Below are 25,134 nucleotides of genomic sequence, written 5' to 3' on the forward strand. Positions count from 1 at the left end.
GTAAAAAAAATTTATATTTTAATAACCTTTATTTAAAACGACAATTTTTAAGAATATGTTTAGAAGGTATTTGTGGTTTCTGTTGAGTTTAAAATTTGTTTTTTTTTAACAAAAATAAGAACTCTAATTGCACTATTTAGACCTCAATGGCTTTAAAAAACTAGTGCTCAATTAGCCCTTGCAGGTACAAAAACAATACCATATAATCCTTTCAATTTAATCACAAATTAACTACATTTTTCTCTACTTCCCTTGGGAACCTAATATCACATTTCTGACAATCACAAATTTTCCATTACAACAGTTTGCTGATTAGTGAAAACAGACTTGTACTCGTACTTCCCTGATTTTCTATACTACTCTTGGCTTTAAATTTCACTTCCGGGCGGGTAACGTTACGCTGCAAGCCCGGATCCTTAAATATAGGTTCTGCCATCCTGTCCAGATGCAGGCGAAAGAACTGGTTCTCCAGGATGGGCACTATCAGGTTGTACTTGTCGATGAGCTTGTTCAATTGTTGGACGTCCTCCTGGTGCTGTTGGGTAAACCTTTGCCAGGCATTAAGATCCTCGGAGCGTTGCAGTGGCCATTCCCCATAGTAGATGCGCTCTTGGCGCAGCTCCTTCTTTAACTGGGAAACCGCATCTCGAATGTCCTTGCCAAGACTGATCCACTCCGGCGTGAATCCGTTGTCCAGCATAATCTTGTTCAGCTTGTGGGTGGTGAAATCCAGATATGGATTCTGCGACTGAGCTGAGGACAGTGGTTTGCCGGATCCGTTGAGATTGTTAAAATCGCCCTTGGACATGGCCTCCTGGATTAGATCCTCGACCACGCGATCGATGCCGTATTTGGTCTTGATGGCATGCTTGCGAAAGTGATTGCCTCCCTTCGACATCAGGGTTTTTTCCCCGGCCGCAGCCTTGTCGATGCGGTGCTCCAAAACGCGCTCCTGGGCCTTCATGGCGCGCACCTGCTGGTATTGCTTCTGCCTCTGGAAGGGATTGCCTATGCCGATGCCCTCGTTGGACAGATATTGTCGGTGCTGCGGCGCCGTGTGCTTGATGTCGAACTCCATGGCCTCCTCCTCATCCTCTTGGATGTTGCGCCTGCCTTTGGCGAACTTCTCTTGCAAAACGCGAAAGGCCTCATCCACCTGCTGGAAACGCTCGGCACTGGCCTCTTCGGTCCCGGAATCCGGATGCACCCGCTTCACCAGATCCAAGTAGGCATGTCGCACCGTGTTCTGATCCGCCGACTCGTGAACGCCCAGGATGCGAAAGCACTCCTGGTGATAAGCGATTGCGTAATGGTTTAGGGAATCAAGAGATCTTGGAAGCCTTTCACTTACCATATAAACCTCTTTGCGTTTGAGGTGCAACAAGCGAAAGGGGTTGCGAGGAAAAGCTCCTGCCAACAGCTTTCCCGCCAGCAACATTTTTCACTTTATTTTATAAAGTTGTTTGTACTCTTTCGAAACTGGCAACCTGACAACTAAAACATTCCTAATATTATTAAACTTTGTTTATGTTTTTTGAGGAGATCAGCTGATTTGATAAAGTACTGTGTGTGTGTGGTGTAGGGCGATGACAGTATTTTTATACTAACGGGGCAATAATCTTTTGGTATCTTTTCGCATTTATGGTCACACCCAGGGATGGGTAATCTAAGAAGCAGTTAAAATTGAATTAAATAAAATTTTATATGTTTGTCAATATTGTTTATAAAACTTGTTAGGATACTTGTTTAAATTGCATTATTGGTCAGTCATACGGAGATCTGCTTCATAAAATTTGTTATTTTTCTTAGCTGTTATTTAAATTTATTATATTATTAGAAATGAATTTACAAAGATTATAACTAAAATAATAATACAAATTAAAAAGGGAATCTGCTGGCTTACATTTGCAACCCAAATGTGAAAACTGGCGGAGAATTGGGGAAACTATTCTAAGTGAAATTACAGGCATCTGGAAGGCGTTCTCAAGCGAAAAGGAGCACAATTATTAATGGAAATGTGCATATAATGATGAATGTGTAGCCAGTTAAAGATTGAGGCGTGATAGTTGTTATTTTTTCTATTAGTTAAAGTTTATGCGTGCTTGATCTCACTGAATGTCTAACCCAAATTCACAGTGGAAATTATTTTTTTTAACACGTTGTTCTTAGACTAGCTAACTGCCATTAATGTCTGGCGATGACCAAATCTGCGGTTGGGCGAAGCTCATCTGCAATTCAAAGTCATATTCATGCTCTACATAAACTGCACTTGTTTGTCTAGGTAATTGTGTCATAATTAATAAAAGAAAAGAAAGAAATTTTAAGGCAAAATGGTTGAATAACAACTTCGTGTTAGATATATAATATATATAAAGTATCTAATATATTTAAATACTTATAAACATAAATAACTATTTATGCTGCACTTGAGATCTTCTTGAATAAAAACTATATTAAGTTTTAGAGTAAATTTATTGTTATAAACTTGTTTGATTTTGAACTCGTTGGAATAATTATGATTTAATTGGTTGGTCGAGTTATTTTCCAGATTTTGTTAGATTACCGGTCTGGGCAGTTGCTTGCGCTATGTTTTCTTTTCGAAGCATCCCGTTTGGCCTGTTCGGGGTGGCACATTAGCATATATACGAACAGGATGTGCACAAGTTGCCCCAAATACTATTGGTTTACCATGTCGCAGACAGATCTGTGCCACGGATGTTCTATTCATCATCTTCCACGATATCGGGCGTGTAGAGATCGAATACGTCGAGGAATTGGGCCAACTTCTTGCCCAAAAAGCCGCCCAAGAAAATACCAGGTATTACAGTGAGCATTATGCCGACATACATGTAAGTATTGCTTCGCTTCGGAATTTTAGTTAGTTCTTTAAATTCGTTGTGTATATCACCGCGACCAAATGGCATTTTTGTTATTTAGGTAGTTGCTAGTGTTATTTTTTTAAGGAAGTCGAACACTACAAAATTCTGATGGAAATGTCAAGACTTTCTCCCACCAAAATTGGACAGGCACGCCCCAGAACCTAAACCCTCATCGGAATATTTGAGTGTGCGCCCTATATGGAACTTCCGTTCTGCTGGCTCAACTGTCCGATTTTGTCAACCGTCTGATTGTCCCTCTTCAGTTGGACAAGTACAATTGCCTACATTGCCGTCTACAGAAGCAAAAGGTTGTGTATTCGGTTAACGGAGCGTAAAAAGAATGGTTTAAAGTGGAAATGTTTTAACGTGAAATATAACAAATTTAAATAGTAATTAGAGTACAATTTCGTTCTATTCAACATTTTCTATCTTCTTTCTTCATTCACCAAATTTTTTTAATTACACTTCAAGATCTTGTTGTTTTGAAAAGGGAAGTGAAAATTAACCTTTTGAAAATGGATTGTTGCAAGTCTAATGGGAAATATTACCCAATAATTACATAGGTTGGTTTGGTGTATGTGTGTGAACTATATCGTTCTACCTGATTTATATTTCAACAGGAATAGGTTAAATGTTTTAAATCATGCTCTAAGTATATGTTTTTGTGCAATTATGTGTAATTTAAAAAAGAGAGGAAGTGTAAAACATAATCAATCATTCTTATTGATTGGATAAAAAGAACTGATAAGGTGGCGTCAGAGCACTCGATCAATATCAGTAGGAAGTTAAATTCTGGTAAAACTACATTAGATGTTTTCAAAAAATCAATTAGTCATCATTAGGTAATTTAAAGAAAATTTCAATAAAAACCAAAAGAGTTGTGATAAAGGTAGGGAAAACATAAAAGTGAGGAACCATTCAACTTATCTTGCTTCAATAAAGGGATACACACCAATAAAAGTTGTTTGACCAACTCTTGTTTTATGACCTCTAATGCCATGTACTTCCAGAAGGATTGTTATATCCTTCTTGAGCTCTTTTCGTTTGGCTTTTTGCACGTCTTGCTAGTCATTAGGCCGAAAGGTAAAATTGTTTAGGTGCCTTGTAAACAGCAAATCCTGGAAGAAGGTAAAACCCGCCATTAACAAGACATGCCCTACGCAATTCTGTGGAATTTAATGCGAAGCAATTGCGCAAAGGTTACGTAACGTTGAAGAAACATAAATTTTAAGGCCTAAAAACAATGCCCTTTTAGAATAAAAATTTAATAAACCAATCAGTTAAAGGATAAAGAAAATAGTTTTTCCTTCCTAACTGATTTTTTTTTGTCCGGGTTCGTTTCTTAAGTCTTTTGTTGGATATTATTAGATTCTGCTTCCGTTTGTCATTTTGCACAGTCTACAGATTTGTAAAGAGTAGTATTTGAAGTATTTAAAAGAAGAATAGGAGATGAAAGGCAGTAAATAATATAACAGCAGCAGGAAAGGAGTGCTGAAGGATTGCAGGAGGTTGGAAAACAACCCAACTTTTATGGCACACTTTTTATGTCTTGTGAACCCTATTTTGGTTGCGTTGCCTGAATCCCTTTCATGTCTTCCGTAAATTGAAATATCATGTGAAAATCTTCTTTTCTTGAAAGTGTTTTTACGATTTTCTGTGACTAATTGTACAAATTTGACTTTTAATTGCCATTTTTTAAATTTTGATCACAAAAGGTGTCTGATGACCACAAAAATGAACAAGAATAAAAACCACCCTGAAAGCAAAACAGTAGCAAGCAAAGGCTTCCAATGGGTTTGGGTTTCAATCCCACTTTTATGGCCCACTCTGTTTGTTGGCTAACCCTTTTAGCAAGTTCGTTGCTTGAGTCTTTCGTTAGGGTATAACCCTCTATATAACACGGAAGTGTTTGAAAACAGTTAGCAACCCAGAATCGGTGGGAGGGTAAAACCCACTGCAGGCTACACATGTCCTGTGCAATTAAATCGAATTTCCCAGGAAACAAGGATGGTGCAGCTAATCCTGTCGGGACGATTCAGACCACGTATTTTGCAAAAGGTAGCGTTTCTGCGGCGAATTCGCAGTGCCGGCTATAATTTCCGAGCTGTTTTTTTTTTTTTTTTTTTGCCGAATTCAACGGCGGCGAACGGCGATCGGAATGCCGGCTCTCCGGCCGATAAACTCATAGATGAACGCAAGAAATCGGAAGCTTTCGGGGCTTCAGTTTGCCTTCGACTGTGGCGCGTTGTGGACGTCGAGAGGCTGCGGCAGAAACGAACTCTAGCCAAGTGTATGTATTGATCCGGCTCTGTTTGTGTGAGTGAGTGGAGAGAGATCCAACGAAAGCCGTTAAGAAGTTTAAGAAGGCGAGAGAAACAGAGAGAGAGAGAAACCTGAGCAGAGAGACTTGGGAAAATCTGTAAAACGGGCACGTCGAGCTCTTTTATTTTCCTCGCCAGTCTTGCATTTCCACCTTTTGCCGATCGCCTCTACCTTCTTTTCTGGCCTGTTCCTCCTCGCCTTCTCCTTCTTCTTCTTACGTTTTTGCTGTCGTGTCTTGTGGTCTTTGGGCAAACACGAACACGGGCGAGTGAGCGAGAGTGTGTGCGAGTGTGTGTGCGTGGACCGAAACTTCAGGTGCAGGCCGCGTTGATTTCGCTGAACAAGTTTCAGTCTGAGTTTGGCCTTCGTGTGGCATGGTACAGTAATCGCTCCCCGGATCCTCGGACCTCCTAGTGTCCTATAACAATATAACAGTGCTGTGAATGTATTCGCCTCGAAACTGGATTTTATTCGATTGTTTTGCCCAGCAATGTGTTTGATTTTGATTTTGTGCCTGTGTTTGTTTGCTGGCCAGCGCAAAAAGGATTCCTGTGCATTTTAATGGAGGCGCGTGCTTGGATCGTGTGTGTGCTCTATGAGGAAACAGACCATTAAATCGAATGCCTTTTCAATTGAAATAAAAGTGCAATGGATTAACTGCAAATTAAGGACAAACCTACAAAATCAGTGAACAAAATAAACATAAATAAACCCATTAATGGAAGAGAAACAAGCAATCAATTCAGGAATTTCCCTGTAAAATCCGAAATATTTCTTTTAAACATAGGAAGTCCATTTTAACTGGAACACTATTTCTCCACACAAATGCCGCTATTATGTTTTTTTAACCGAGCAAGTTAGTTGAACTCCTAGTATAATTTGTTCTCCCCGTTTTCTTTGCTTCTTTTTATTGTGAGCGGTTCGGTTTTTACCAGTCCATTAACTCGTCTGTGCCTTTTGCACTTTACTTTGCTAACTGACATTAGACTGCCGCCAAGTCGAGTTCCTGTGTGAGTAACTAGTCCATCGCCCAGGGAGTACATACTCCAGTACTCTGGCACTCTGGTACTCTGGCACTCTGGTACTCACTTCACATGCCAGCTGCGCATTTACGCTCCCATTAACCGGGTAGAAATAACAAACACTCGGGAAAAGAAGCAACAACTGGCCAACAAGTGTTTTGCGCAACTACCAAGAGAAATGGTGCGGCCAGAAACAACCACAAAAAGTTACCAAAAAAATAATAAGGGCTACCCAATTGCAGTCTGGGGTTAAAGTTGCACCAGCAACAAGTGCAAGCGGCTAAAGTTGGGTAACTTCGGTTTCAACTTACCACAAAGTTTGTGCCTTAAGTCTTTCGTTTGCTTTTTCAATCTCGAAAAACACAAATAGGAATTCTCGGGTTTTCACCTAATTAACATAAATATTTCTTGGAACATTTTGGTGAGCTCGAAACCAAAGCGTTCCCAACGCATTTCCAAAACGTGCTTCGACTTGTGAAGATAATTCTTGGGTTGACTTGTTTCGGATCTCTTCCACGGCATGCATAATTAAACAGACCCAACCCCATTAGACAAACTATAGATAGTCGGGCCAGGCGAACAGATCATAAATTACATTTATGTGACGCGTTTTCATTTGGCTTAGCTTTTATTTATATTTTTAATCAACTCAAATATCTCCCAGCAGTGCAACAGTGGCCTTGTTCGTTAAAAAGTATAACTAAATAAAAAGAAAAAGAGCACTAAAGAGTTGCCATTAAAAAACTGACACCGCAGTTGTCGGGAAAGGGAAAAAAACCGTCGCTTTTGTCGATTTTGCTGACCTCAAGGATAACCAGCTGACATGCCACATAAATTGGAATACTAAGCATTCGCGAACGCTACATATCGAACCTATATCTACATAGTGGTTATATATACAGACACAGCTGCATTTATAAGAGGTGAGTTGCATATTGAAATGGCTGCGAATTAACAGTAAAAGCGTGGAAGGTAAAAACAACTTCGATTGGATACGCGAATATTGGCTGTATAGTATAAACTTTATGAGAGAATACTTAGCCTTTGATCTGCAGATGACGTTATGTTCCACTGCTTTAAGGCTGACATCATTACATGCCATCACTAAAAAACAGTTTCCAACTATCAATCAATAAACAATAATGAAATAAAAACCGATTTCGAGACACGCCTCATTTTGAATTCAGCCATTGCGCAAATATTCAATTATGAATCTACATGCATTTAAGCCATAAACAATGCCATGCTTTCGTTTTACCCAACGATTTGCAATTAAACTTCGCTTTAATTGTGCTTAAACAATTGATTGACTCCACTGATTGAGCAAACAATTGCTGTATCGAGTGTGGTTATGCTATAGGCCATATAAAGACTCCAATACCGATTCCCACTTACCCATAAAAAGTAGCACACCCCAACAACAATAAGAACAATTTCTTTACTTTCTATTAAACAAAACCTAAAAAGCTTCGATTGTCTGTCGGCCATGTCTGACTCGCCTTTGTTGTCACATTCATTCAATAAAGGCCAAGTCGCTCTCCCCGTAACCCCCAATCCCCCAAACCCTCTCGAGAAGCCGAAAAGCTAAAAAGCGAGAGCTACCCAAACAGTTAACCTCAATTTCAAGACGCACTCTGCGCGCCGTTGTTGTTGCTTAATAACAGAGCCGAAACAACCATAGAAGTAGTAGAAAATTTCACTCAACCCAAAGTGAAAAGCAGAACAAATGACGTACAAGACTAGCACAAAAGCCCTCTCATCACATCTATAAACAACCCACAAAAATGCCGAGTTTGCTCTTTATTTTGCGGCTCGTTTTTGGCAATGCTATTTGGCAAATATAAATAAACTCGTTTTCTTATGGAAATTTGTGCTGTGATTAAGGAATCTCTAGAGAGATGAGTTCTACTTAAGTCATTTTCGAAGCTTGGCAAAAGTATCGGAACGAGTTTGACTCGTTTAAGCGCGTGCTTTATGGATATAGTCGCTACGGCTTAGTCATAATTTGTAAATTGGTATTTGGCTCACAGCATCTAAACGGAAGTTGCGGCCAAAAGTTTGTTAAGAGTTAAAGAGGGATTGCAAACTCAAAGAGTGAATGCAAGTTTTTTGCCTAAGTCTTTTGATTTGGGTTACCAAATCTAAAAAATAAGGCAAAAAGGTTTGGAGTTGTTTTAAATGTCACTTGGGCCTTTAATGCTCTCTGAAATTGCTCAAGAATATATCAGAAGATTCAAGAAACATTTATTCTTCTTCTATTATTTTTTACCCAAAGAGGATGGTTAAAAGGCTTTGATTCCCTTAGATGATCTAATCCCCATTTCGCAGGAATCAAACCCTGAACCCCTGAGAGAAACGCCACAAAGTCATCTATTAGTTTGGCTATGACGTGCAAGGTATAAAATTCTTCGACCCTTCCCGAGGGTTTATAATTGGCAGCTGATGGCAAAGTGTCGGCAGGTAGATACAAGCAAACACACCCTAAAAAACACAATAACAATCCGAGTATCCAGAAATCAATTCACCGCAACACAGGTAAAGAAATCTGTGCTGAAAGTGCCAGAAGTCAGATGAAATTAGTGGAGGAAATTCATTATGTGTAGTTAGGGGAAGATGGGCTTAGTGCACGTGAATGACAAATCTCCTGGCACATATCAAGTGTCAGTTGGCCATTAAAAGAATGGAATTCAGGGCGTTGTCCGCGTAAATCTCTGGAGAGATCCATCAGAGAGCTGATCCAAGTCTAAGATCTTCACCGACATGCGAGTAGCTGATTGTGGCGAGAGATGGATGCTCCCTGCATGTTTGGCGTCCATCAAATCATTAAGCAATTATAACAATTTGATTGGGTCTATAATTTTCCAATCGACAACAACCTCTTTCCCGGCAACGAAAGTTTTCGTTTCTGTGGATCTTGATTTTTAATTTTGTTATTTTTGAATTCTCAACTTCCGCCGCGGCGGCAGTGAAAGTGCCCGCGAACACCAAACTCATTCTAAAAGCGAATTAATGGTCATCTCGGCGCTCTCTATTTCTCGGCGGCAAAAAGCAGCTTAATCATCTTGAAAAGCAGTTGACAATTTCATAAGTTTCCAAAGGTGGGCGCTTTCACGGCGCCATCTGCCATTGCCCGTCGATTAGTTACAATTGCCACAAATTTTCTTTATTTTTCCATCTGCGTTTTCTGTTTTCCTCTTATGTTTTTAATTGTGAGAATTGTGTGGAAAAGTGGAGCTCACTCGCCGGGAAAGCGAGGCAAAACAAAAACATTTGACGCTGTCATTGTCGACAATTGTTGAAAATGGAAAAAAGTGATCAAGCTTAGTGAGGTGAGCCGCATTCATAATCGCGCCAAGTTATCAGGCTCCATCTTCTAGTTTGCAATTCTCCCAAGCCGTTCCATTCACTTTCAAGACTATCTGTGTTTTCGAGCTGCCGAATCTTCAAAATATAATTCACATGGCTGCCTTACAACGCATACATACCCGAGCACAAAGATCCCCAACTGACTCTTGAGCAGACTGTCTGACTTTTGACTTCGCTCTGCGCACTTCCACCAACCTGTTTTGGCCGAGTGGCTTTGCCTTTTTGGCTGCATTCTTGACGGCTGCGCGTCTTCGAGCCACGCAGCCAACGTCTTCGGTTTCAATAAGTCGCTGGCCAAAACAGGGAATTAAGAAACTGATACTGCTCTTTTGTGGGTTTTCGTTTATGATAGTGAAGAGTATTGGATGGATTCTTTAGACTCAGTTAAGTTGTCTTAAATGGTATGATTTGTGATAAAAGATAAATCAAATGTCTTATACTTTTGGGAAGTAAAGCATTTACAGATATAATACTCTTTAATAATAAACACTATTTTAAAATGTAAACGAATTCTAATTAAATAAGAAAGATAGTTGCTCTTTAGAAACATAAAAATTATTAATTTCTTTCTATTTCGTTAGTGCTCAAATTAAATATTGAGTTTCAAATTAAATAAATATTTACCATAAACAACAACCATATTGCTAACAAGCTTAACAATTTTTTAAGTTTCTTATTTCTTTTATATAAAAATTCAACAAGTGACTCTTTTTTTTAGCTTGGTAAATTGTAGGGAATTCCATGGTCGTTGTTTGGACAGTGTTATGATACCATTTCTTCTTCTTTGCTGTTTTGATAGCACTTGAAGATATGGCAGGCGTGCCATCATTCCCGTGTTTTGTTATTTTTATGGTCCGCTGTGGCTTTCTGTTTGACAAGCCGCTGACTTCATTTTGGCATTTCGGTGGGAGTATTTGTGTTTCTGCTGTGTTTTATTTCGAGGTGCGGCCCATTGCACATTTCAGCATTTGGACTTCTTCGCTCGAGCCACTCATTCGGCTTCAGTTACAAAACCATCAGCTTGCAACAAAGGAAAAACAAAACTTTTCCTTGTCTATTTACAAATTAAATATTAATTGCGCTCATCACCCACTTCGGACCCCCGCAGCGCTTCTTGGCGTTTTTTTTCAGATTGTGAAAGTGTTGGCCGGTGGAAATCACTTGACCATTTTTTTTGCCCAGCTTTCGACGGCTCTTGGTGTACATGAAAACAAATGAATGTTTTTGCCGCTGAAGTTGCAACGCGTTGCCGTTGGCGGTGGCAAGTTACCCGAAAAAGCTAACTACAAATATGAGGATAGTGAAAAGTTTCAGTTGCCTGGCTTTGGTCGAGAAAACCGCGCTTGTTCGGCGAGAAAATGAAACAAGTTTATCCCATTAATTTATGCCCCGTCAATTTACTCGGCTGCACATTGGATGTCCAATAAACTGACCACAGCACCGCCCTTCATAGCTCATTAAACGATTTTATTTTCTTGACCGATTGAACTGCCAATAAACTCTCATGGGGCTACCCCCACTTTTTTTGCCACAAACATTTCGTGTAACCCAAATACCAAGCACCGAAAAAAAGTCTTACATGCCACAAACCCGAAACTAGTTCATTGGGTCCCTCCACCGATCGACCAGCTGCCCAGCTGGTTTTCCTCCCCGATCTCCGCCAGCTCTGCTCCCTGGGGCCTCAACTTCGGCTACCTGACCATCGAAATTAAACACAAATTTTTATGTTGAGCCAAGAGATCAATAGCTGCAAGAGGGAAAAGAAATCACGGGGCCCCAAAGAACATAAATTTACATAAAAATCTGGTTTCTTCTGAGTGTCTCTCCTTTTCGCTCGGCTTGTGGCCCATGAAGTAAGTTCCATAACGGTTGGCTGGATTATTAAGAGCCTGAGACCAATGAGAGTGAGTCTGGTTGGAGAACAAAGAAGCCGCTTTCTGGTATCTGATTCCAGAATTGTATTCAAAATTCTTGAGCATTTGAATGGGGATTCGTTAGGTTTCATTTAAATATATTTTTTAAATATTTAAACAATGGTTACTAAGGTAAAATATTTCAGATAACCTTAGCTATAACTTAGTTAAAGAAAGATCTGTTAAAAGAAATTAAATTGGATTAAATTACGAGATTATATTTAATCTAAGAGAACATCAACATTAATTATTAAAATCATCAACCAAGCTTAACTCATTAAAGATCTAGGAAATAAATTGATCAATTACTTTGATTGATTACTCATGTAAAAGTTTCAATTAAATGAAAAGAAATCCATGCTGCACTTAATATACATTAAGCTGTCTGGTCTGGATTGATCTACTTGATGGCTTGATGGCTGTCCACAAGTTAAATGTTTCTCTAACTGATCTCAATCGATCAGCCATTAAATTAAATAAAAACACTGAAGCCTCAGCGGTTCTCCATTTCATTTAGCCACTTTTCTTAAGAGCTAAGACTCTCTCTCTATGAGCTTTTGATCCTCGTTCACTGTCCCAGTTTTTCCGCGACAACTTCCTCCTCTTCACTTCTTCGAATCACCAACAACCAACTGACACCGAAAAACCAACGCAATTTGTGAGAAATGGTAAAAACCAATTGACCTTCAGGCCAAAAGAAATCAAAGTAAAATAATATTTGGTCATTAGTTGGGCAGGCACAAAAACTGGAATCGCGCCGCGTTCCCTCCGCTTCTCCGTTGGCCAACATCACATTTGTGTGGCCAATATTGGCAGAGGCGAGGAAAACACAAAAACAAAAGGAAAACCAGCAACGAAAAACACTGAAAACGCTCCCCAGACAAGTGCGCAAGTGAAAGTCCCCGATTTTGCTGCGGTGGAAAACTGTGGGCTCGTGTGAAGATGGCGGTGGGCAATGCGAAATGAAAATGGAAAACTTAAACGCTTCTCTAAAAGGCAAACAAACCGGCAGCAGCTGCATTTCCAATCACCAAAATCGAAACCGGCGGCACAAAAAGTTCACCAGAAATTATGTACCCCGGTTGACTTTTACCATTTACCCAACTTAGTCATCATTTTAAGATTTTCGTCTCGGCTTCGGTTTTGATTTAGCTTGTGTTGCTGCTGTGTCTCTGCTGGCTAAATGTCGAAGGTGTCATCAATAATGGCTGCATGCTGAACCACCGGCAACCGGTTTGGTCGCAGATCGTTCCGTTTTCTTGTTGATATTCGCCTGCATATGTACATGTTTGTACTCAGAAAATATTTGAATTTTGATTGCGACTGACGCAGCCATGAGTATTTTGTATTTTCCGCACTTCCCGCGATTCAGTTTTCCCCTGCATTCGATGGCGATTGCGAAACTCACGGCTTCGATGCGGATGGAAAAGGTTTTTCGTGTTCGGTTGCCCAACTCTTTTGTTCTCCGGTGATGATGAGTGGTTCTCTTGTCCGGAGGCTGTCAAGTTCGTTGCCTAAGTCTTTCGTTTTTGTGGGGTGTATGCACTGCCTAGCTGCCTTGAATGATGCACTGTTTGGGTATATTGTGTCTACATCGTTATTAGGAGTCGCACCAAAGCCAATCGATTTGATAAATTATAATTCGCTATCTCCAGCTCAATCAACCTTTAAACGGTGTCAGTCATGGGAGTTACGAAAACCACACTAAACGACTTCCCATGCCGCCCATTTTCATGCTAATTTTTCGTGAGTCTTTCGAAACGATGTTTAGCCATACGAAGAGATTTAGAAAGACAGACCGATATCAAAGCCAAATCAATGGGCAATAAAACACAGACTCTTAATCAAATAAGCGTCCAAGCCTTTCACTCTCGTCGGTCTTTTGTTTATTTACATGCTAAACGGGTGGTAAATTTACTTTTTTTATTAATTATTAGCCAAGCCAACATTTGCATACGGCGAGCGTAATCGGTTGCAGTTTGCAGTTTGAGCGAAGAATTCCAAATAATGTTTGCCAACTCTTTGTGAGCCTTGGGCTTCGTTCGTGCTGCCATCATTAGCTGAGATTATATAAGCTACTGGCCAAAAATGTTCCAGGGTGTTGACTCCTGACAGTTTTAAGTTAAATTGTTCCCGTGGGCTACCAATTAAAAAATAATGCTACCATTAATGTGAGGAGTTATTACGGTTATGGACAGCAAAATGCTTAAGGTGAATGTTTTTAAAGGAATCATTTTTGGATCATTAAATTGTCAAGCTTAAATAAATTGTATAATCGAAATACCACTTTTTACATAAAAACAAATGAAGTAGGAAATATATATTGTAGCTTAAAATACAATTTACTTTGAGCATACATATTTATTTGTAGGTATATTTTAACATCGTTTCCCTGCCATTATTTTCATCCCAGCTGTACAATAAATTTTAATGAATCTTCAGCGCACACCTAATGTGAATAGTGAGGCTGTTTAACCTTCAATGGACTCACTGGCTTCACAGCCAGCTAATGACAATGCTGTCTTCGGTTAGGTCAAAGCCTCCCACTAAAACCGCCGCCCACATCCCCGCCCCTTTTCGGCGGTGTGTGCGCTTCATTAAGCAGTAAGGTAAATAAATGTTGGGTAAACTCTGTAATTTTTGGCGCCTCTCCGCTGAATGCTACTGCTTAGGCTGACTCTAACTTGGCTCACCCACACATAGGAGCTGCGGCTGTTGGCCAAGTGGATAAACAGCGACAGGCACAAACACAGGTAACCATCGAACCACTTGGCTGTTTGACGGCTGCAAGTTGCTTTCTGGGCCAAACCGCATAGCCAACTAATTGCACAAAAAATGCGGCTTGCGACTTGCGGCTTTTCAGGCAGCAGCTGCGCCAGAGTTTCAACTTTAAACTGGGAAAACTCAGAGTCCCGGCGAGGGAAAACCACGCATTGCATAATTCATTGCCCTTTTGCTTATATTAGTATTTTAATTACGATTTCTGAGCGGCGAGAGAAATAAGCATAAACACACAGCCGTTGGCATCGCTATTTTTCTTAATTAGCGCTGAGTGGTGCGTGCAGTCTTAGCTTACTTGCAAATTATTTTTTTTCTGTCTTGTTTCTTCAATAAAAGCCGCCAAGACCTGTCTGGGTATAAGCCGCTTTTCAATGGCTTTATACACACTTTTTGTTTTTTTTTTTGGGCTTTGAGCCTTTCATTCGCATGCAACAAAGTTATCTAATGTTTCGCCGTTGTGTTGATGTGGCTGTATCTCATTGCAAACGAAACATGTGGCAGGGCGTTTGCCTTCGCGTTTGACTAAATTTTAAGACGAGATTGAGATTTCTCTCAGACACAGTTTGCGGAAGTTGTTAATGGACTTGGTCTGCGAGTGGTCTGAAGTCTGGACGGGGTTTTGTATTACAAATGCAGTTAAGAAACACACACCGCCTTATTTACACTGTGTCAATCATCATTACATATGAATCGCAAGACTAAAGCCAACAAAAGACTTGGGCAACGAACATGAAAGCCCAGTTATGGAATATGAAAAATTCAGAGCCTATAAATAAATATAAGAGGCCTAGTTCGCAGAAACCCCTATAAACGATGTAAAAAGTAATTACATTGCAAAATAAACTTAAGGGAGGTTCAAAGCCTTTTCTATTAATGGTAAAGCTATTCCAGGTCAAAGACTTCAACCCAAATATAGTGGCCTTAATCCGGCCAGCCTCCACCCCAAATCAAGTTCAGTTAGCAGGCAAATTCGAATAAAAACTGTAACAACCTGCAACTGTACATCGAGTGTTAGCTGGTCTATAATTACTTGACAATAACGGCAACCTTGCGCCGCGATCTCCGCTTACAAAGCGTTGGAAGGTGGAAGGTGGGAGGCGGGGAGGGGCGATCCCCACCAACGAACCCCACCCCAAGTGCCCCAAGTACCCCAGTCACCTCAGAAACCCAGGCCGACATTATTTAGCTTTGAATATGAATGAATAGAAGCACACACAGATCACACGACTGCAAACAAGTTCAGACGCAGTCGTGATAAATGGCAGTCAAATCGGAATAACCTTAAACTTTGTGTTAGTCTATATAATAATGTCTAACCCAAATTTTGACACCTGACTCAGTCTGGTTTGCATTTATGTTTGAGTCAGACAATCTAATCATAATTGTGATTTTTGAAATTCATTGAAGGGGTAATTTAAGTGACATTATTATGAACTAAAAATATATGTGACAAACAAAGTCTAGAAGCTGAATTTTCAATGTGGCTGAAAACTTTAAGTTAATACCTAATGCATCTTCAAAAAATAATATTGACATTTTTTAAACATTTTATTTTTTATTCAGGCAACATTCAACCTGTTTCTTAGTCACCCTTCGAATTGGTACATTAGAAATTCCCCCACTTAATGAATAATATTAATCTCTCCTCTGGCAAAGTCATCTTACAAAAATTCCATTCTCGAGCAGAACGCACTAAAACGAGCATTAGCTTTATTTATGGCCCACCAACGACTTCAAAGGGGAGAGGGGTTGACTAACTATATGCAAATTCCTCTCCAAGCTGTGGTTAAAGGAACTTTCTAAAACCGCATTCACTAACTCGATCCGCCGCAGAAACACGTGCTTAGATCACAGTGTAGTCAAAGTTTTTGCCGGAGACTGAGTCAGCGTGGCATAAATTTGCTAATCATTACCTTTATCGGATGTGAGTGTGTGTGTGTGAGGTGTGTATGGGTGTGTGTGTGAGGTGTGAATGAGGGAACCAGTTTTTATGTCTATTTTATTTTTCGGTGGCCTGGGCGAGGCCATAAACTATTTTACCCCGGATTATTGGATTCAAATCGATGGCTGGTATTCATTTTCACTCTTTCTGATTGCAGATTGGTAACAGCACACTGCGCTCAACTGGGCATTAAATCGGGCCAAAATGAACCAATCGACGGCAGCCAATTCGCATTGGCTGGCCGCTTTGCTGTCGTCGTTGCTGCTCTTAAATTTGCTACACCTAATTGGAGCCGACGAGGCGTTTTCGTGTCCAAATGGTAAGTTAACCCAAACTCCTTCACCTCCAAAAACATTAAATTAAGTACGGATTCCGGACTGCATTTAAAACACGTGCGTGGCCAGCGGACGCAGGTGTGGCCCAAAAACCAAAACCCAAAAATCGAAACCAAGCCAAACCGAAACTTTGCGCATAAATCAAAAGCGAATATAATTGTGGTCGAGGCAGTCGGATACAGATTTGCTTGGGTGTTTCTTTGGGTGCGCTACAAGCTGGCAATTATGTCTTTAAGAATTTCTTGCCTTGACTGTTCTAAGCGCTGTTAATAGCGTAATTGATTGTCTTTGATCGGAGCGTGGTATGAATTTCCGGTTGTTAACGCGTCTAAAGAAAAACTACGAGCCAAATTGATCCAAGAAAATTATAAACAGACTTTTGTTCTTAAAACTAAACTGCGATAAATTTCGATTAATAATAGTTTCACGCTGGTTTCCCAGTAATTAAGTAATAGATTACCAATGACTGGTGAAGTTTTTATATTGAGAATAAAGAACACAAAAAGTTTGATGATAAGCAGATAAGCAGATGATAAGTTAAAGAAAAACTATTATCTCATATTTTCAGAAACTTGCTTAAAAGCATTCCTATGTTTTCTCCTTTTAAAGCTCATAATCTCTTCATTTTTTTTAGAATATTTATTGCCAGTGTAGGCTTAGCCATATTTGTGTCATAAACATATCGCATACGTTTGTGCTATAAAAATTCCTGGGCTAATGACAAAATCCACAAAAGCCAATAAGCAACCTGCTAAACGAGTTAGCACTCAACGAAACCCATAGAATAAAAACCAACCGACAAGAAACACATTTTTTACCTGAAGTTACCTGAAGAGTGTGCAGAAAATGTCCGCATGACGGAAGTTATGGCCAAGCTAATCAATCAATAATGAGGGGGAGTTGCAGGGTGGTGGGCAGAGTGCGGCCACAAGCCTTTCACTTGGCATTGCCACCTACAACACCTACAGCACCTAAAACACCTCGGCGGGAAGTACGGGCAGCCGATAACGGTTATTACATATGCCAAACTTGTTTCTCCCCTCCTCTCTCGCCCATTACCGATTTCCCCCGTTCGTAGAATGCCATGACGGCATATATAGAATACTCCATATGGAGAATTTCCAACTCCAGACTTGGGCCCCACACAAACGAGATTTCTTAACGGTTTTCCGCTGCCGCTGCAGAAGTATTACTGCTGTTTATTTTTTCACTTGCGCGACTGAGTGACTGACTAACTCTGCACTGCAAAAAATCACGGGTGAAGTATATATTCAGAAGGTAGTTCTGAGTGAACCTATAAGTGAATTATTTGTTGAATTTTTAAATTTATAAATAATTTTAAATACATTTGATTACTTTAAATTTAAAGTTACAGATATAATCTTTGGATAATGAGAACAGGGAATATAATGGCTAAAAAGTTTAAACTATAAAAATTTAACATATAAAAAGGCATTAATAAAAGCAAATAAATAGTTACACTAAAATTGTTACCTTATAAATGGAGTATAACATTTTCTCTCAGTGTACTTCCCCTCGGTTCCTGCCTGTGTGCCCACTGTGCCACTTGCTGCCGCCGATTCCAAGCCATCCAAGTCCATCTCTTAACTAGCTGCAGCTCGCTGTGCTGATTAACACTTGTGCAGAGCCAAACAAGTTCGTTGCCTAAGTCTTTTATTTTTTAAATATTTTCCACCGCACTCGAGTTTTTCATGTGCAGGTGTCTGTGTGTGTGTCGGTGACTTGTTTTAGGTGCAGTCGGCTGGGTCTGGTTGCACACACTCGGGCTCGAGAAATAGGCCAACTCTTGCCAGTTATTGCAGTTTTTACTTCCATTTAGCCGTTGCATATTGATCGATGTTAATACACCAACCAACCAAGCGACATAAATATGGATATGGGCTAAGAAGCGATGTCTTTGGCTTTATGACTCAACTAATGGATTTACGATGCTGGGCTATTAGTTGAGCTGTCAGAAGTGGAAGATGTGTAGTGACAAGTAAAAGATATTGATGTTTGGGAAATACCAAGAAAGATATAGAAGAGGGGCCTTTGTTGAGAATAAAGGAATTTGATAAATTATTTATCTCTACCATTTACCTTGTAAATCTATTTATATTTGATGTTTTTTTTAAAGCTAAAGAGATTTAAGTTAAAGATATAATCTTTCGTTAATTAGATTTATTCTTGTTCGGAATTTGTGTTGCTTTTACTAACAAAAAATTATTTTTGTTTTATGGTTACAAGGTTATTTTAGCAGATAAAAAATAAACTACTTATTCTTTTAAAAAATATAAATCAAGCTTAATTCTAATTGTGATTTAAATGGTTTTAAAATTTAAATTTTTTCACCTACCAAATCACTCATTCCAACAGTCTAGAAAATTAATTTTCAGCAATTCCAAACTAATCAGCGGCCCAAACAGAAACAGAAACAGAAGTTCCACCGCCATCGGTCATTGGCGGCCACTTTGGAATCCCGCCTAACGGTAAAAGCCTCAAATTGATGATGACCAGCGGACTCAGCTGACAGACTGACAAACATGGCTCACGGCGACGAGCGAGTCGATCGCGAAGACTTAGAACAGCAACTTCCACATTTTTGGACACGCTTCAGTAAACTCAGCCGAGTGGCCGGGAGTTTCAGGCTAATTAAATGAGCATCTCTCTGTCGGTCGAAGTGAGTTCTTCGCGGCTTCTCTAGCCGCCATCCAAGCGTACACTGGCAGAAAATTCAGGCGATTTGACTGGGCTGATGTGAGGTTCTGGGTCGGCAGGCACACACTTGGATTAGAGCCTCCAAAGTGATTTATGGGGAGCGACAATGTGTTACCCCCTGTTCGTAAAGCCTTTTTGTTTTGCAGGCTTATTTATGGTATCGAAGCATTTAGTAAATCATAAAGCGTGAAAAAGCGTGCGCCTAAGCCAAATTAAACAAATTTTTGTTCATGAGTTTGTGCGGGGAAGTCAACGCTTTTTCGCTTCACCGACTTCTGTGTGAACATAAAAAACGTGGATAAAATATTTAGATTCGGATCCATTTGGAGGTAATTGAAAAATTACAGAATAAAATTACCTAGAACTGCTTTCCTTAACTGGTTTTCGAGCTTTCTACGCACTCGCTGAAATTGAGATCTCATTCTCTTCTTAAGCTCTTTTCGTAGAGATTTAATGGCTAAGATTCCGAGTTACTCAGCTGGCAATGGGGTTAATGAAATGAGCACACTGAAGAAGATTTATTGCACGCCGCAGCCGTGGTTTCACTTTTCCATTTTTTACTTTTCTTACTTCTCCGAAGGAAAAGAACTACGAAGGTTTCGAAAGAGTTGCTTCGAAAACAGGGCGTGACATATATTTTCGGGAATTGGGTAATAAGTACGTGTGGTCAGCTGAAGCAGATAAGATCGCCTCAATTATATGGTTAAACAATTATTAGAGAGATAAAAGGAGTAAACTTTTATACCGTATAAAAATAAATTAAAGAAGTAATGCTCATATATTACTACAATACCGAATACCAAATGAAATTCTCACATTGTGATGTCAATTAAAAAAATCTGGTTTGATCCACATAACCCGCAATAAGTCAATTAGTTAATGAAACGAACAAGCATTACTTTGACAAAATACACAATTAAAAAAAGTGTATACCTATTCGCATATGTATGTATAATAACATATATCCCTGTAAAAATCTCACGTGCTTGTATATAACTAGATGATTTTGACGTAAGAAATTCTCACATCACTAATTCGGTATTGTTTCCACAAGATCTTCTCGTATGCTGCAATCCCTGGGCCTGCCTTGCAAATTATATATAGACAATGATCGGGCAAAGTCGGTGTGGAGTCAGTCAGCGCCAGAAGAAGAAGAAAGAGGCGGACCGAGGTGATGAGTGAAAGACAGAGCGAATTACCTGGCCAAGTCACGCAGCAAACATTTGCATAGGTAATGGCGCAAAAAGCAAAGAGCTCGGTGAAAAATAAAGCTCCCTGGCAAGAATTTCAAATATCTGGCACACCACCATTCAATAAAGCCAAAGACTGCAAAGCGGAGAGCAGAAAAGAGTGAAGGCTGAAACCGGCTAACCTTGTCCAGTTTACCCCGGCTGCACCCAAGTCGAAGACCAAAGAATTTCCGAAGCCAATTGGCAGTTACGTGGCTTTAATTGCTCACGGCGAATCGAACTCTGAAGTTCTCGGCTGTCACGGTGACATGGCCACAAGGTGGGGAATTTATCGCAGACGGCGAAAGAAGTCTCGAGTGGAGCAGAATTTAGCTGCAGCCATTAAAAACAATTACACGGGGCTTCTGTGCTGATTTAGATTTCCATTGAAGCGTGGTGAGCAACCCAGAAAAACGAAAGACGGCTAATAGATGGCCAAAAGACGGGGAAAAGAAGTCCAGAACTGTCCAAGGCTCTCGCCCACTCCATTTCTCCTCCAGCGCCGCTAAGTGGAACACCTTACAGTTACCTGCGGTTATTTTGGCATTCAAGCATGGCTAATACCAAATTGCGCTGCGGTAAACGGGCAGACAAATAAATAAATTCGAACAAATTGTGTGGCACATAGCGGTTCTCTCAACCAGTTAGCCAAACAAATAAGCCGCAGCCAGAACGCTAACAATTTTACAGTTGGCCAATTGGGTGGAGTCGATGGAAAAATAGGCGATGACCACAAGGTTTGCGGCTAGGTTGCTTATCGGAAAAAAATTGGTGACCTCGGGCAGCAAATGCGTGTTTGTGGGAAAGATCTTACTTATAGAAAAGCACTTGCTCAATTTATAAATCGAACAGTTGTATTAAAATATTATATTTATACAAATGATTTCGTGTAAGAGAGCATCATTTCGTATTTGGTAGCTGAAATTTAAATGCATTTTGAACTCGGGTTCATGGAAAACATACCAATGTCACACATTAGCTAATCTTGAACTTTCCATCTTGATAAATTACAGTGTTCAAAGCAAATTAGCAATTTTCCTTGGGCTTCGCATAGGTAATTAAATCGAATCAACCCAGAAAGTGTCACCTTGATTTCTTTGATTGCTGCCTGCACAGAAATGCAATTTCGATTGGCCAAGCCTTATCGACAGGATGCAGGTTTCGATCTAAGCCAATACTTGTTTCCCTCGAATCGAAATCACAGCTGAATTGGACAAGGAAATCGTGAAAGTCCCCGCGTCACCCAACCGAAAAAGAGTCCCCCATCCAAATGGAAAATCTGTGGCAACTGGCAGACCCACTGAAAACACCAAAGACAACATTTGCCGACAACTTTTGTGTGTGTCTCTTAAATGGCGGCGCGTGCTTCTGCACATAAAAACAACAAATTGTTTAAATACTTTTGCTTTTTGTTTCGCCGGAGCTCAGTGCAAACAAAGAGTGTGTGCGAGTGAGCTTCGCAGCACATTTCAGTTGATTTGATTTTAAATGAAAGCTGTCAATCAAGCCGACTTCGAGGCGGGCCGTGTCCAAGTTTTGCCCGCAACTTTCCCATTTTACCAGGAAAACTCCTAGCATTTGGCGGAAAACGAAAGCGTCACACTCCATTCACGGATCTCAAATCTAAGCTCGGTCAGCGAAACAACTCAATTATCCGCTGATTTGCCGGTTGAATTCTTGTTCTCATCGCCGAAACACGCTGAAAGTTGTCCCATGTTGAACATAAATTATGCAAAACGAGTTAAGATGCTGATTGGGGTCACCACACATCTCTCTTTCTTTTAAGTTGCTGGTGATATTTAATGATTAAGAGCACACAGTTTAGTTTCCATAAAACCGCCTTGGGGTCTAAAAGCGGCTTACGTCCCGTCGAGTTATAAACATAGCGTAATTCCACCACTGTGGCTAACTTTAAATTCTCAAATCTTGATTTAAATGGACACAGAAATGTTAATTGAAAAAACTACTTATATGTATATACGGAAATCTTACTAAGTTGTCATTTATAACCCAACGGACAACTATTTGCTTATCTTTGTCTTAAACAGTTCTAATTAAAAATTTCAAATCTTGATAACAGTGAACAAAAATATTAATTGAAATAAATGTATACGGAAATTACCAGGACTTGATCTTTATATCCAGCCAAATAAAATTAACAATTTGCTTAGATCTTTGGTTGTCTTAAAGAGTTTTAAGTTTTAAATATTCTGCAAAGATCTCAAAATGACTTGCTATCTTCTTTGTTGAACAACGAACTTAATTTCTTGCGAGAATATGCTTTAGATTATAAACCGAAAATATTAACCCGCAACCTTGTCTAATAAACGAATTCATTTTCATATTTTTCCAGGCTGGGAACTGCGCGGCTTGCACTGCTACAAATACTTCAATATAAAGCACTCGTGGGATAAAAGCGCCGAACTGTGTCGAAGGTGAGTGGAGGCACAACCATAACCATATGATAATTCCGCGGCCAAATGAGATGATAAGTATTTTGGGAGGAAGTGAGCGGGGGAAGCGATCCGCCGCCAACTTGTTCCGCTCTTTGTCAACGATCGAATCCCGAGAAGGTGGCAAAAGCAATCAGGTTTCGCCTCGCTTGAACAAATGCGCTACCTGTTGTTCTTGATGGAAAGACTGGCTGAATGATGGACTGGTCGATGGATGGATTGATGGAGATAGATGCTTGGTTGGTCAGAGCGATGGATATATATGTACTTGCTCCAGCAGTTGCCGTTACAGCAGCGCATTGCATTTCCGTTGCCAACAGCTAACTGTCAATGCCAAAGTGGTCGGCAGTCGGAGCCAAAAAAAGCGAGTTGCTGGCCAAGTTCGGAATCGTTTTTCTGGCCGACTGGGCAGGGCCATCAGCACGCCGATCGATACGCGGCTGACTCATAATTTTGTTTTCTTCGCCGACTCTTTTTTCCGCCTTCTCCTTTCGAGCGAAAAGAAAGTCGCCGAAAGCTTCCGGCAGAGCTCTGTTCTTCCAGGCTTTTTATTTTTGTTTCTTCTTGCTTTTCTTTTTGGGTGGTAACCTGCACCGATGACCCAAATTCCTGGGCCACGATCACCTGCCGCAGAATCCCCGCGACGCGCCCGAAAATTGAGAGTGTTTTGATAATAGAGCCTGGGACTTCGGACCGGCTAATGAACGTGAGAATCGTGAGCTGACCCACGGGGCATTCGGGGTGAAAGTTTCTCCGGTTTTCGGTGCGATCGTTTCGGTCGGTTGGCTCTTCGTTGGCGCTAACTGAAAATATTAATAAAGTTATTGGCTCCCGCTGAATGTCAATGCCCTACGCAATTTCTCCTCGCCATGAACGGCGTTAAATGGCACTTAACTATTCCCCGCACATCGTGACTTGAAGCCAACTCAACTGGCTACTGACCACTGCTCCTAATGTAATTTACATACCGAAGTCGAAGTCGAAGACGAAGACGAAGACCTCGCCCCAGTCAAGTCCAGTGCTCATTTGAATGCCAGCGACGTGGCGGAGGTCAACAAACGCCAGCCGACAATTGCCATCTATGTGGCTTCAAATGGACGATTTGCCAAAAAGTTATATTCACTCGTATGCCTTCCAGTGTGGGCATTGTTGATATCAACACCCGGCGGTTGCGTTGACAGGTGTCGTTAGCCAGGCCAACATCCATTCAGCCGTGAAATATTTCTGTGCTTTACTTAACTCTTGTCGCGGTGAAATTTCTTTTTGGCGTGCACAGCATGCGAAATTGGGTAGAATGAAGGAAAGCCCCTGACAAGGCGTCAACACCCCGGGTTAACGGAGATTTTACCAACAAAACGTCAAGTTGGAAACGCTCGAGGGGGAAATTAAACTGTTTCGGAAATTAAATGGAGCCGCCGTTTAGTTTTGGAGGAAATAAACCTTTTGTATCCGAGGTTTTGCTGCAGAATTAGTCGAAGGTTTTCAGCAGGCGAAATTAAAACAAAGCTTTACTGACGAATACTCTCAGTACTTATCTGTCAGTTCTTTTTGTTAACCGTTCTAAACACTCTAATCCTAAGCCAGGGGTTAATCTATTAAATTCCGTGGACTAAACTACAATTTCCTTTATTATTATTACCAACGCAAGTTCTCTTTATGAATTTAAAGCACAACTGTATTACTGTTTGACCATCTAGAGGGTTGACTAAATATTTTGCAAGCTAAGAAGTGTCTTGGATAAGAGAGCCCGCTAAGTGTAAAGCCAAACAGATCGATCAGCTTTTGCCAACCTTAAAACACGCCCAAACCATATATGAAAAATGGCAGGCCAAAAAAATGTGACTGCGGAGCCGCGTCTGAAGTTTTCACTCTTGTGTGGCACGCAGCAATTGTTGACGGCAGGGAGTGTCTCACATACATAATTTCGAATGCCTTTCGGTATGTTTTTTGGCATGCCACACAGCTGCAGCCGCAGCCGCAGCCGCTTGCCAAAGGCAGCCACGTCCCACGCGGCGAATGCGTAATGTCGCAACTTCTCTTGGGGGAAACTCGTTTTTCTCGCTGGGCCCGCAGAACTCCAAATTATGAGATCGGAATCAAAGTGAGTTTGGCGATTGGAAATGAAAGTTTTGGGTGTAGTGAGCCCGATTTCCCCCGATCCACATGCAGCATAC

General features: G+C 40.5%; 3 protein-coding genes across 7 annotated transcripts in view; 1 reads left to right on the plus strand and 2 right to left on the minus strand.

The window, feature by feature from the left end:
* Positions 1–10: 10 nt before the first annotated feature.
* On the minus strand, positions 11–1,548 carry LOC108102231 (dnaJ homolog subfamily C member 28). The gene is made up of 2 exons (XM_017206959.2): positions 1,352–1,548; positions 11–1,288 (listed from the first exon to the last, which is right to left on the minus strand). The coding sequence occupies exons 1-2, from the start codon at positions 1,436–1,438 to the stop codon at positions 296–298; spliced, it is 1,080 nt and encodes a 359-aa protein (XP_017062448.1). The 5' UTR covers positions 1,439–1,548; the 3' UTR covers positions 11–295.
* A 905-nt stretch (positions 1,549–2,453) lies between these two features.
* Positions 2,454–2,993, minus strand: LOC108102226 (essential MCU regulator, mitochondrial). The gene is made up of 2 exons (XM_017206951.1): positions 2,689–2,993; positions 2,454–2,616 (listed from the first exon to the last, which is right to left on the minus strand). Exon 1 carries the CDS (start codon positions 2,922–2,924, stop codon positions 2,721–2,723), a length of 204 nt encoding a protein of 67 aa, XP_017062440.1. The 5' UTR covers positions 2,925–2,993; the 3' UTR covers positions 2,454–2,616; positions 2,689–2,720.
* Positions 2,994–5,111: 2,118 nt separating this feature from the next.
* The window catches only part of LOC108102227, a 34,302-nt gene continuing 14,279 nt past the window's right edge, over positions 5,112–25,134 (plus strand). For 2 of the 5 annotated variants that reach the window (XM_017206953.2, XM_043208699.1), the window contains exons 1-4: positions 5,547–5,578; positions 6,888–7,146; positions 16,383–16,544; positions 22,861–22,942. In XM_017206953.2, coding sequence (XP_017062442.2) covers positions 16,430–16,544; positions 22,861–22,942 — 197 coding nt within the window. In that variant the 5' untranslated portion in view covers positions 5,547–5,578; positions 6,888–7,146; positions 16,383–16,429. Of the gene's footprint in view, positions 5,170–5,534; positions 5,579–6,887; positions 7,147–16,382; positions 16,545–22,860; positions 22,943–25,134 lie in introns of those variants that run through there. The other 3 variants (XM_017206952.2, XM_017206954.2, XM_017206955.2) reach the window with 3 other exon arrangements.

Source organism: Drosophila ficusphila, unplaced genomic scaffold (genome assembly GCF_018152265.1).
Source record: "Drosophila ficusphila isolate 14025-0441.05 unplaced genomic scaffold, ASM1815226v1 contig_607, whole genome shotgun sequence".
NCBI lineage: Eukaryota > Metazoa > Arthropoda > Insecta > Diptera > Drosophilidae > Drosophila > Drosophila ficusphila.